This window comes from Pelophylax lessonae (genome assembly GCF_965119305.1).
Source record: "Pelophylax lessonae genome assembly, chromosome: 1".
Taxonomy (NCBI): domain Eukaryota; kingdom Metazoa; phylum Chordata; class Amphibia; order Anura; family Ranidae; genus Pelophylax; species Pelophylax lessonae.
In genome coordinates, this window is record NC_138768.1 from 479,389,741 (window position 1) to 479,403,699 (window position 13,959).

At 46.0% G+C, this 13,959-nt stretch overlaps 2 protein-coding genes across 5 annotated transcripts in view; one reads left to right on the forward strand and one right to left on the reverse strand.

Annotated features, from left to right (window-relative positions):
* Positions 1 to 7,101, forward strand: part of SIRT6 (sirtuin 6) — a 131,015-nt gene extending 123,914 nt beyond the window's left edge. For all 4 annotated transcript variants that reach the window (XM_082273069.1, XM_082273067.1, XM_082273068.1 and 1 more), the window contains one exon: positions 6,724 to 7,101. In XM_082273069.1, the coding sequence (XP_082129195.1) occupies positions 6,724 to 6,963 (240 nt within the window). In that variant the 3' untranslated portion in view covers positions 6,964 to 7,101. The remainder of the gene's footprint in view (positions 1 to 6,723) is intronic.
* The window catches only part of LOC309544955 (uncharacterized protein), a gene marked incomplete at its 5' end in the record, with an annotated part of 957,880 nt that overhangs the window by 203,456 nt on the left and 740,465 nt on the right, over positions 1 to 13,959 (reverse strand). The gene's annotated exons all lie outside the window — the stretch shown is intronic.

Here is a 13,959-nt window from a genome sequence, read left to right on the forward strand (position 1 = left end):
TAAGGCGAACGGCAAGACAGAGCCGCCATTCCAGACCCTCTGCGAGCAGAGGTGATAGCCACCAGAAAGGCCACTTTTTGGGACAATACCGGCAGAGCTATTTCTCTGATGTTCTCAAAGGGAGGCCGTTGCAAAACGGACAAGACCAAATTCAGGTCCATGGAGGCAATGGAGCCAGGGAACGTACGCCTTCCAAGTACAATGGTAAATCTTCCTGGAGGTAGCCTTCCGAGCCCTCAGCAAGGCAGGAATGACAGCATCAGAGAGACCCCTGTCTCTCAACACCTGGCTTTCAACAGCCACGCCGTTAAAGCCAGAGACCGGAAAGCAGGATGGAAGATCGGCTTCAAGACAGTAGATCTTCTCTCAGAGGCAGTCGCCAGGGAGGCTCGACGAACAACTGTACGAAGTCCGCGTACCAAGACTGACGAGGCCAGTCTGGAGCTACCAGAATTACCTACACCCGTTCCAATGCCAACCTGCGGAGGAACCTGGATAACAGTTGAATCGGAGGGAAGGCAGAAAACAGCCAATACCAGTGCCAGGGCACCACCAGCACATCCGCCAGAGGATCTTGGACCTTGGCAACGAACCTTCCCACCGTTCCAACACCAACCTGCGAAGGAACCTGGATAACAGTTGAATCGGAGGGAAGGCAGAAAACAGCTGATACCAGTACCAGGGCACCACCAGCACATCCGTGGCATCCACCAGAGGATCTTGGGCCTTGGCAACGAACCTTCCCACCTTTGTGTTGAGACGGGATGCAAACAGATCCATGTCCGTAGTCCCCACCGGGCACACAGGAGGCGAAACAGGTCTGGATGCAGGGACCATTCCCCCTGATCCAAGGACTGACGACTCAGTCCCCCTGCCAGTTCTCCACTCCAGGAATGTGAACAGCAGAGATAGCTGGAACGTGCGCCTCGGCCCAAGACAGGATCTCGGCCACTTCTGTGGCCGCCCGGGCACTCTTGGTGCCCCCTTGGTGATTGATGTAAGCCACAGCCGTGAACACAAACCGTGCGACCTTGTAACCGAGTCATCCAATGGAGCAGGCAGACTTGGATCGCCCCGAGCACCAGGACATTTATCGGTAAGCGGAATTCCTCCGCCGGCCATGTGCCCCGGGCACACCGTGTCCAGCACTCCATCCCAGCCCGTCAGGCTGCCATCTGTGGTGATCACTGCCCACAACAGAGGCAGAAAGGACTTGCCCTGGTTCAGAGCTGGTGACAGGAGCCACCACGAAAGCTCTGACCTCGTGAGGTGGTTTAAACATATCCTCCTGTCCAGAGACTGAGGATCCTTGTTCCACTTGGCCAGAATCTCTGCTTGCAGAGTTCTCGTGTGAAACTGAGCAAACGGGATTGCTTCGAAGGCCGAAACCATCAGCCCCAGGGACCTCATGCAGGCCCGGAGGGAGGAGAGATCGTTGTCCCTCAGAGAGCTGATCTCGCCCTGTAAAGTCTGAAGTTTGTCCTCTGGGAGAAACACTTTTGCCTGAGCGGAGTCCAAGACCATGCCCAGGTAACTCGGGCGGACTTACTGGGTCAGAGATGACTTTTGGAAATTGATGGTCCACCCGAACTCCTGGAGCATCTGAACCGTGACCGTCAGAGTGGCACACAAGCTCTCCCTCAAAAGGAGGTTGTCCAGATAACCGAGGACCGCAATCCCCCCTTGCACGGCAGAGCCAGCACCGGGGCCAAAACCGTGGTAAAGACCCTGTGAGCCAAGCTAGACCAAAGGGTAATGCCACAAATTGAAAGTGGGCCTCCGCCACTGTGAAACGGAGATACCCTCATAGATAGGGATGTGCAGATACGCATCCTTTAAGTCGATGGAGCCCAGAAAATCCCCCTGACTCAAAGACTCTACCACTGACCTGATGGATTCCATCAAGAACTGCTGCACCCGCACAAAGCGGTTCAGAGACTTGAGGTCCAGAATCGGACGCACTTTTCCCTCTTTTCTGGGCACCATGAACAAGTTGGAATAGAACCCGCAAAACCTGTCCCGCTGAGGAACTGGTATAACAACTTGAGCAAGAAGAGTTTGCACAGCCCCCTTTAGGTCTCTTAAACTATCGGGAGACAGACGGAGATTTGATGGAAAGAACCTGTCTGCGGGGCGAGATTGAAATTCAATCTTGTACCCTGAACTAATCAGTTTGTGAACCCAATTGTCCTGGATTTGGGACAACCAGGGTTCCTGAAAGCAAAGCAGATGTCCCCCCCACCCCTGAAAATGGGTGAGGGGGTGAGGGCATCCCTTCAGGTGAAGAAAGACTGGGCCGCAGCACTGGACAGTCTGGCCTTTTGCTTACCAGACCCGGGCTTCTTGTTTCCACCGGAGGCCTTGAAGGTTTTGCCTTCGGCCTGCGCCCCTGAGGCACAGAAAAGGCCCTGATGAGCCTTGAAGGAGGGACCCCGCAATGCACGGGGTGATTTACCCTTTGCGGCTTGGGGCAGGAGGGTACTCATACCCCCTGTGAGACCCTAGACAAATCTCATTCAAGGGTCCCCAAAAAGGCATTCCCCCAAGTAAGGGATATCAGACAGTCTTTTTGGAGGCATGGTCAGCCAACCAGCTCTTCAACAAACCATGCTGCGGAGTTCGACCCCCCCTACCGTGGATAACTTTGCGACCAGAGGAGCCTCGTCCATGGCCGCGTCACTCAGGAACACCATGGCTTGGGCCGTTTGGTCCTCCAGGTCAATAAGAGTCGGAGGGACCGACTCCGCCACCAAGCTGCGTTGAAGCACCTTGACCCATTCCGCAACGGCCTGTGAAACCAGCACGGAAGCGAACACAGGCTTGCGGAGGGAGCCCGCCACCAAATAAATTTGGCGGGAAAGACTCCACACGCCTATCCATCGGGTCTTAAAACCCCAGGGGGTCCTCCACGGGCACCACCGTGGATTTTTTCAACCTGGAAACAGTCGTCCATCCTAGGGAACACCATCCAGCGAATGTAAACGGGTTCCGCAAAAGGATAGCGGCGTTGAAACTGCTTAGGCAACGCCAGCGTGTGCTGAACGCGGCGCCACTGTTCGTTCACAATGATGTGAATCTCATCAGGACAAAGGAAAACCTGACCCGGCCTCTGGGCTTTGCGGGACCCGAAGGAAACCCGCTTATCTGAATCTGACTGGGTGGGCTCATCATCAATATTCAAAGTTTCCCTGACGGAGCGAATAAGTGCTGCAACTAAAGCGCCTTCACGTGCTGCGGCAGAGGAGGATTCCACCTCCCTTTCTGAGTGTGCAGACTGGAACCCCTCGGGGGGGGGGGGGGCGTTTGTTCGTGGCAACCATGTCAGGCTGTGAATCAGACAACTGAGAGGGCATCGGCCAGTTCTGAACAGTACACTGTGACATCATTTGTGACGCCAAAATAGCAATTGCTGCAGGTAAAGAAGCTGAGGATAGGTGCTCCGAATGTACCAGAAGCGCGAAACAAATCCGCTGAGAAATAGTTAAACTAGGACTCCATTTTGGCACTACTACAAAAAAATGGGACACTGGCCCTTTGAATCAGCGAGATCGGGGAACTAAACCGCTCACCCCTGCAGCAACTGAAGATGGATGGAGGAAGTGACATCATCCACTAGAGGCCTAACAGCACCCTAAACCACATAAAAATGGATGCCAATAGAAGTCACTGGGGAAAATCACAGGGAAAATGTCCACCGCCCTTACAGGGCGGCTGCCCACATCCAAGGTGCGGCTGCTGCCCTTACTGTGAGTCATCCAGGCATGCCCTCACCCAAAATGCCAGCCGAAAAAAAGGCGCAGAATAGTCAGGAACCCAGGACGAGGTAAAAGCCCCCCCCCATGCAGCATTTGCCGCAAGGACCGTCCAGACTGGCCAGGAGGGACACCACAGAGACCGCATGCCCTGACATCCCCAAAAGGAGTGGGCCCACATAACCGCCCCCCCCCCGAGATGACTGTCCCAGGTACATGGGGGTGTAGCATCACTCCGATACGGGCCACCTTCCACCCTGAGTGGGGGTGCCATCAGCCCAAAGGGGATGCTGCAACACAGGGCGTTCCAGGGTTGATGCGTCCCAGTGAAGAAAATCCCTCCGCCGCCTCGTCTCCATCCATCGGGGCATCGTCGTGGTTAGGCCTGGGCAGACCACAACCTGCGCACGCTCATAGGCCCGGCTGGGACACAATAAGCATCTAGATTATCCAGTCCGAGGCCCAGCCCGGCTGTCGCTGGTAGTTCTCCAGGAGGATCCCCCTGACTAACTAGCAATAGTGAGTGAGAAGATAAAAATAAAATCTTTTCAAAACAAAAACTGAGACAAGGAGTCCCAGCAGGGAACCTACTCCTAAGCTAGGCAGCAAGAAACTGAATAGCCGCACTGTGTGGCTGAGGGTAATGTCGAGAGGGACAGCCCCTAAAGGAGTGTCTTTGTTTAACCCATTTTCATCAAGTTTTCACTACCTAGCCTGCTCCTGCAGAGGGCACCATTACCCAATAGTGAAGAACACATGGAAGGGCTGCGACTGTCAGAGGACGTAGGAGAAACATTTTTTTTATGTAAACAAAGTGTCAGAAAAGGCTTGGTCTTCAAGTGGTTAGCAGAGTGGGTAATGTGTGTAGCTTTTAATATTGGGCATAAAATGCCAGGACAGTTCAAATACCACCCAAATGACCCCTTTTTGGAAAGTAGACACCACAAGCTATTTGCTAAGAGGCATGTTGAGTCCATGGAATATTTAATATTTTGCAACAAAGTTTAGGAACAATTACATTTTTTTTTTCACAAAAAATGATATATTGCTCACATATGCCATTGTTATATGTGGAATGACACCCCTAAATACATTCTGCTGCTTCTCCTGAGTACAAGGATGCCACATGTGAGACTTTTTGGAAGCCTTACTGTTAAACTGTAATGGCGGCGATCTGCGATTATTTTTTTTTTTTTTTTGGGGGACTGTGACATTGCGGCGGAGAGATCACTTTTTGGGGAACCAGTGACATTACTGTAGTAATATGTGCTAACAATATGCACTGTTACTGTAATAATGACACTGGCAGGGAAGGGGTTAACACTAGAGCTGCACGATTAATCGTATGAAAATCGCAATCTCGATTCACCCCCCCTGACGATCTAAACCTGACATATTCTCGATTCTTTGCATAGCTGAGTGAGCAGAGAAAACAGCTGTGGAAAACTCCCAGTAACTATAAACAAAATGATTACATTGTATCTTTCCTCCCGCAAACGCCTATCAGCATTAAAGTCTCCCAGTAACTATAAACAAAATGATTACATTGTATCTCTTCCTTCCCTCTGCCAGGGAAAAAGGAAGTTTAACCTCTTAAAGACTAGACCTTTCTCTGACACTTGTTGCTTGCAAGTTAAAATCCTTTTTTTTTTTGCTAGAAAAGTACTTAGAACCCCCAAACATTTTATATATTTTTTTAGCAGAGACCCTACAGAATAAAATGGCGATTGTTGTAATATTTTATGTCACACTGTATTTGCGCAGCAGTCTTTCAAACGCAATTAATAAACTTTAATGAATAAAAAAAAAAAAACGCAACAGTAAAGTTATCCCAATTTTTTTTTGTTACACAGAGAATCGTGAGAGAATCGTGATCTTTATTCCAAGCTAAAAAATCGTGATTCTCATTTTGGCCAGAATCGTGCAGCTCTAGTTAACACTGTTGGTGATCAAGGGGTTAAATGTATGCCTCATGCTTACGGACGTGTGTGGGGGGAGGGGGTTCTGTGACAGATACAGAGATTGCAGGTTCAGCTATGCTGAATCCCGTGATCTCTCCCTGTCTGTCACTGAGAAGATTCGCCTGCTTTGTTTACACAAGCAGGCGGATTTTCTCACACTTTCCCCAACGATCGGGGAAGAGAGAAGGCAATCGCCATCTCTCCTCCTCCGGCCCGACTCCCACTGTGCGAGTCTCCGGTGGCGCCATGGAGACAGCTAGGAGTCCAGCGACGTCGATGGACCCAGGGCTGCCACTGTGCCACAGTAGCAGCACAGTGAGCTGTCCTAAAGTGGTTAAGGGGATCTCCTGAGGACCCCAAAGTTACCAGAAATGGTGTCCCCTTTGGAATATTTTCCCTCTTATTACTCTTCTGGGGACAGCCCAAAATTTTGGATTATCTTTTTAACTTTTAGTTTCACTTTCAATAGTCATGGTAAACAGGACAAATAGAGAGGGTTAATCTCCCTAACTGGGACACAGGCATCAATAAAGACTGACATGCGTTCTAATCCACCTCTCCTCTTCTCTAAAACTAAAAAAAAAGTTTTGCGTTTAGTTATACATTACGTATACTATGGTTTGTCGTAGAAAAACATAATAATTTCCTCAATGTCTGATAAAAAGAATACTGTGTAGACTGCTGTCCTGAAAGAAACCAAAAGTAATACTTTATCTACACAATTCCTATGTAAATTCATTTTATCAGGATTCATTTTAACTATGTGCTACAATTTACTGTAAAATGTTTTAAATTGATATTCAGTATAATGTTCTGAAAATGTTATATTTTTGACATTATTCTATCAGCTATAACTGCTGTCTATAATTAAAGAAAATTTGGCTCTGATGCGCATAATCTTGTTCATTTCATTAAAGTTCCATAAATACTTCATTCATTTTACTTTTCGTAAACAATCTAGTGTTTTTTGAGGCTATTTCCTAATTAGAATTGTATTCCTTTTTCCCAAGGATCGGCATGCTGACTTGCGCATTCATGGTTATGTCGATGAGGTTATGACCCAACTTATGCAACATCTTGATATTAAAATCCCTATATGGACTGGCATATCTACTAAAATGGAATCAAGTGAGCACAATCCTGAATCCAAAGTGGTGTTAAAATGTAACGGAGACCTGGGTTCTTTAGAGTGCCAAGAAATCAAGAGGGAATGCTGTGTCAAGATTTCCAGTCTGCCAAAGCAAAGTTGAAACTGTATGGCTGCATATGTGTGCTTTCATGGTATATATGCTTGTTTTAGTGTATACATATGTATTTTATTTACAAGGATTAGTTCTCCTAAATTGCAATTTTCCTTCAAGAGAAGAATAAAATATATTGGCAAAACCATGAAAAAAACCTATGTTACGAATTCGGTTCAATGTTGTATGTAGTTCTATGTGCTTTTATCAGATGTGCTATGGGAGTTAATTGTCAAACTGCCATACAGTCTTCCCTTACACTGCTATTCACATTTACTGTTTCAAACTGTCTCTGTTTTGTGTCACTCTACTTTTGACCCCAGATTCCGCACACAATCCCACAAAATAACCAATACAATTCTCATCAAATATGCTCCATCTCTTGGAATATAATAAAATGCACATTTATGTGCACATTTTACACACTTTGGACCATTTAATGAGTACTTTGTGGGCACGTGCTCATAACTTTTTTTTTTTTTTTTTTTTTTTCACGTCTTATATTAAGAGCTGTTTCTGTTTTAAGAAATGTAACCAGGATAATGACATCTTTATTTTTTGCACTCTTCAGAAATCTTTTAGCTGTAATATTGTACATCCCTCTTTAGTAATAAAAACACCTGCAGCTTGTCAAACTCTCACATGTGACCAATTGCTTTGCTGGCCTTTCCACTAATACTGTACTCTTTAATTCCAGCAATCTGCGCCTACTTTCAGTAGTATGTTCCTATCCCCCAACATCTTAAAACTTGGTATCTTGCTCTCTATTCTCCTGGCCACTCTATTAAACTGCTCACCCTCCATAAGCCCTAGCTGTTTTCCTAGCAAATTGCTAATCTCCTGTTTACATCCTTGCTCTTCTGTGAGCTCAGCTGTTCCCCCTCACCTCCTCTGTGCAAGCTCTGTGTGCTTCTCCACCGAATCATCTCTCTGTCTCTCTCTCTGTCTCTCTCTCTGTCTCTCTCTCTGTCTCTGTCTCTCTCTCTCTCTCTCTCTGTGTCTCTCTCTCTCTCTGTGTGTCTCTCTCTCTCTCTCTCTCTCTCTGTGTGTCTCTCTCTCTCTCTCTCTCTGTGTGTGTCTCTCTCTCTCTCTGTGTGTCTCTCTCTCTCTCTGTGTGTCTCTGTCTGTCTCTCTCTCTCTCTCTCTCTCTCTGTCTCTCTCTCTGTCTCTCTCTCTCTGTCTCTGTCTGTCTCTCTCTGTCTGTCTCTCTCTGTGTGTCTCTCTCTCGCTCTCCTGCTTAACTAAATTCTTTACCTCATGTACCTGTTTCAGTCAGTACTACTTTCAAGTTTCCCTAAATTCCGGACTACAAGCTCCTGGCTACTCTACTATTACCCATGAACAACTAAAATCTCTGTTTGTTACCCTGCAACATGCAATTCCTTCTCTGGTGCAACAATATACTCCTCAGTGTCTTAAAACAAAGAAATAATCCCAAAAGTGCAAACTACCTGCAAAATAAACCAAAAAAAGTACCTATACGCCAAACTAAAAATAAAAGACCTAGCACTGCTTTTCTTACCAGTCTGCCTGTCAGTGTGTCCAGACACACACACTGATTGCAGATGGCTGCATTCCTTTGGATTTATTCCTTTCATTCCTTCACTGCTATCCACAGGAGGGGAAGGGTAGAGCTATTCAAGGGACATTTGGATGGTCTATGGGTGCATGCAGCCGCTGTTTGACATGTGCGTGTATACTGCTTTTATTGATTAAGTGTTGTGATTAGCAAATCATTTAGGAAGTTTCTGTTCACTTCCATACCAGCACATGCAAATATCAAAGGTGTCTCCTCACAGTACATCATTGTGGACTTTGCTGCAATTCTGAGGCTTTTGTGTTTATAGTATGAGAATCCATTTATGAATTTTCATAATTTTAAAAAAAAATATTTCCAGCCTATATTTTTAGGTTTCTTATTTTTAATTGGGAGTATAAGGCCTCATGTACACTGCAACTTGTAAACGACCAATTTTGAGCAGTTGGGCGTTTTTTTCAGAAGCCCCTGAACCCACCTCAATGTTATCTTATCTGTCTATGTACACAGGGTGGTTTACAGTCATTTACAGGTAGTTGAGTTCAGTGTCGTTTTTTGGAAAGCAATTATTTGCGTTCAGGACATTTCAGAACGTGTGTTTACCGGCGTTTTAAACGCAAAACGTGACCGAACGCGATCACCCGCGTTTAGCGCTCGCGTTTTTCCATTTTAAAGGGGAATGATTTTTTGACCTCTAAAACCGGTTCTGAGCGCAAACGCCCGCTAAACGCGGCTGCACGCGCGACATAACGGACGCTTTAAATTCCAGGGTTCAAACGTCCCGTAGACATGTAGCCTAAACCCTGTTTTATTTTGGAGGTTGTTTGCACTTTTGGTTTGTCTTCTGTTGTATACACAACATTCAAGTCAGGTACATACAACAGATTTCCAAGAAGCGTTTGGATAGAGTGTAGACAGATTAGAACACACAGGTCAGGTTGTTATTGCTGTCTGTGCCTCCATTAGACAGATTCAGCCTCCTTTTTTTTTTCGCTGTTTTATCATTATTATTACTGGTGAAAGTAAGAGAAAATACAACATTTTTTAGGAATCCGAACTAAAATGAGAGAAGCTGAGAGGGCTTCCATCGTCGCCTAGCCTTCTTTCTGGGTTTGTGTGCTCTGGCCACGGCGTGATGATGTCACTGCCGTGGCACTGGGCTCTGAAGTGACGGCACAGGTATGCCATCTCTTCAGACCGTGTACGCCCGTGACATCAGCAGCTGCATATAGTGTGAATATCTCCTAAACAGTGCAAGTTTAGGAGATATTCATGGCACTTACAGATAAGCCTTATTATAGGCTTACCTGCAGGTACAGGTACAAGTGCAAAAAAAGAGTTTACTTTCACTTTGTTAGAATTTGTCAATTATCATTTATTTCTGGATATTTAATTATGTTATATTTTTAATTCTGCTTGCGTAATACAAAGAATGAAAATGTAAACTTAAAATTCTTTCACATGCAATCATTTTAAATGTACTTTTATACTGAAGTAAATGTCATGCTATACATACATTGTTGTTTGTTTTCGCTTTAAAAATTCTGTGCCTCCCTCACTCTGAGTTAGGGGATGCTCTACATAGTTAGTGCTGCCTGTCTCTTTAATGCTGTAGCCTCAATTTTTCACATATACTGTATTCTGCTGGAGCTAGACACACTGGGATAGATTTACTAAAATCGGTGCAGTCACAATCTGTTCCAGCTGTGCATGGTAGCCAATCCGCTTCTAACCTCACCTTATTCACTTAAGCTTTGGCAATAAAACCTGGAAGCTGATTGGTTTCTATACATAAGTGAACCTGATTTTGCACTCTCCAGCGTTAGTAAATAAACCCCATTTTTATATAAATAAAATATATATATATATATATATATATATATATATATATATTCTATTTTTTTTTTACCTATTTGGTTTTCATCTGTTAGGATCTGCACATGTTTTTGGGTAAAGCTTTCTTCAATCTGCAAGAAGTCACTTGGCTCAAGTCATTGTCTGCCAAGCTACTGAGACTGTAAGTTTAAAGCGGAGTTCCACCCCAGAATCATTTTTTAAACAAAAATAGCCCATTAATATTAATACATCTCGCTTGTCAAAACCGCTATTTGCATATTTAGGAGTTGAACAGTGTATTTGTTTAGTGCAAATCTTACTTTCAAAATCGCTGCCTGTACGTGGCCATATTGACTAAGGGCATCTGAAGCCGCAGTGTAAAACTTATGGCACTTTTCCACTGCAAGTACCGGCTTGGCCCTGCTAAGCTCCTTTCGGCACTCTATAGGCTCGACTCGGTTCGGTTTGCTTTTCCAGTAAAGTAGTAAGTGGGTGGGATTACAACAATCTCTAACCAATCAGTGGCTAGCAGTGACAAACAATCAAGGTTGCATGCGAAGGATTGTGGGATATGGTATAGGACGCTTGGAACCACAACCGAGGTGGTACTGTTTAAGCGAGCCGTACCATGTAGTGGAAAAGCGCTGCTGTACCAAACCATACCGAAACGTAACACGTACCATGCAAAGTGCCAAAGTGAGCCAAACCAATCCGTTCCATGCAGTGGAAAAGCGCCATTAGTGTCCTTCTTCCTGATTGCTGTTCATTCCGGCTACCCAGAATGCAGCAGGCAATCCCGCGCATGAGCAGTACTATGCTTTAGGCATAGTACAGAGACATCGGCTGAGGAGGAAGTTGCCGCCCTCTATATCCCTTTCCCGCCTCCCGGAAGACATAAGTGCAGGAGACAGAGAGAGAAAGAGTCAGACCTAGAGACACACACCGCCAGCTATTACGGTAAGAAAGCTCTTGACTGGCTGATGGGGATTTTTAATGTAACGGATGGATGGCAGCACTATGATTGGAGGCAGCACGGTTATTGTGGCAGCAACACTGTAATGGCACCCTTTGATTGGATTGTGAAAGGATGGCTGGATCGATGTAACACAGTGATGGGGGCAGGACAGTGATGTCTGCAATGTGCAAGGGGTCTGCAATGTGCATGGATAGATGGATGTCACACTATTATGGGGTCAGCACTGTGCATGGATGGATGTCACACTGTAATGGGGTCAGCACTGTTGATGGATGGATGTCACACTGTAATGGGGTCAGCACTGTTGATGGATGTCACACTGTGATGGGGTTAGCACTGTGCATGGATGGATGGATGCATGTCACACTGTGCTGGGGTCAGCACTGTTAATGGATGTCAGACTGTTATGGGGTCAGCACAGTGTGACATACACCCAACCATCCATCCACAGTTCTGCCCCCCAATAACAGTGCCATCAAAGTGCTACGCCCTTGACAATGCTGCCTTTATCTCAGTGTACCATCCATCACAGTGCTGGTCCCATCAGTATGACATACACCCACCCATCCATCCACAGTGCTGGCCCCATCAATGTGACATACAGCCACCCTTCCATCCACAGTGCTGCCCTCAACAGTGCCATCAAAGTGCTACCCCTATCACAGTGTACCATCCATCCATCACAGTGCTGACCCCAGCACAGTGTGACATCCATCCATCCACCCACCCACAGTGCTGGCCCCTTCACAGTGTGACATACACCCACCCCATCCACAGTGCTGCCCCCAATAACAGTGCCATCAAAGTGCTACCCCCTTGACAGTGCTGCCTCCATCACAGTGTGACGTACACCCATCCACAGTGCTGCCCCCAATAACAGTGCCATCAAAGTGCTACCCCCTTGACAGTGCCGCAAAAATCACAGTGCCATTACAGTGCTGCAAAAATCACAGTGCCATTACATTGCTACCAAAATCACAGTGCCATTACATTGCTGCCCAAATTACAGTGTTGCCCAGATCACAGTGCCATTACATTGCTGCCAAAATCACAGTGCCATCACAGTGCTGCAAAAATCACATGTAAAATAAACTGTGTGTGAAGGTAAAATTTAAAAATAATTAAAAAATAAATAACTTTTTTTGGAACTTTCATTTACTTTTTAGAAGAGACTAAATTGTAATAATCAGCATGACTGAGAGGGGGGGGGGGGGGATCGGTGGGGATAAAGAGGTTCAGTGTTGTGCCACAGATAGAGGGAAAGAGAGATGTAGCATATTATATATATATATATATATATATATATATATATAATTCTTTTTAAAGTGTAATTTCAAGCAAAATAATTCTAGTTTATATATATATATGCACACTTTTATATATTTTTTTAAAAGATCTATATATCTAAATTAACCTTCATAAACATCAAAGCCTCAATTTAGAATTGTACAATTGTCACGTTAGCTTGTGGCAACATATAATTGAAATTTAACAGCTATAGAAACTGAAGAGATATAACTTTTTTTTTTAACAAACTTTTTACTTGACTTTTATTGAGTCAAGTGCATAACAATGTAGAAAAAGAACATTTAAGAAAAATAGAGACATCATTGAAAATTGCATTACAACCATAGAGAACATTTGTCAAATAAACAGGAAAAAAAAGGAATTCCAAGGCAAGTACACAGCGAGCGTGCACTAGAAACCATGCAGGGAAATGCATAGCCAAGGCATTCCAGATGGGGAAGAAGCCGTGAGAGAAAGAATGAGCAGCAGGACCAGTAACATAATAAACCTTTAGGGGAGTGCAGGTAGTCGAGGCTTCAAGCCACCTGTCCCATATCTTATTAAAGCGTTTCGGACATCCTCTATGAATGTAGGCCCTCACCTGGAGTTTCAGTTGAGAGCCAGTAGGTCCTGGGACGGGTAATGCGAGTATCTAGTTTCTAAATCGGCCATCTGTTGCTCTGCCCGCCGAAGGTCAGCCCCCGACGCCTTTTTGATCCTAGAGATACTTTCGGACAAGAGCATGCTCCTTGAAGGTCTCCCAAACATAGTGTGGTAGGGCAGTCAGTGTTGGAGTGAAAGTAGAAGTCCCATTCCAATCCCTAATCAAAAGTTCAATGTCTGCCACAGCGGCAAGGCCGGACTGGGTATGAAAACTAGCCCTGGAAAAAATGACATACCAGCCCCATAGCATTGCGTCATTATACCAGTGCCACCCCTCAGTAAGCCCCCCCACCTAGTACAGACCCCTCAGTAAGCCCTCCTCCCAGTACAGACCCCTCATTAAGCCCTCCTCCCAGTACAGACCCCTCATTAAGCACCCCTCCCAGCACAGACCCCTTGGTAAGTCCCCCTCCCAGCACAGACCCCTCGGTAAGCCCCCTTCCAGCACAGACCCCTCGGTAAGCCCCCTTCCAGCACAGACCCCTCAGTAAGCCCCCTTCCAGGACAGACCCCTCAGTAAGCTCCACCCTCACAGGACAGACCCCTCAGTAAGCTCCCCCTCACAGCACAGACCCCTCAGTAAGCTCCCCCTCACAGGACAGACCCCTCAGTAAGCTCCCCCTCACAGGACATACCCCTCAGTAAGCCCCCTGCCAGGACAGACCCCTCAGTAAGCCCCCTCCCAGTACAGACCCCTCAGTAAGCC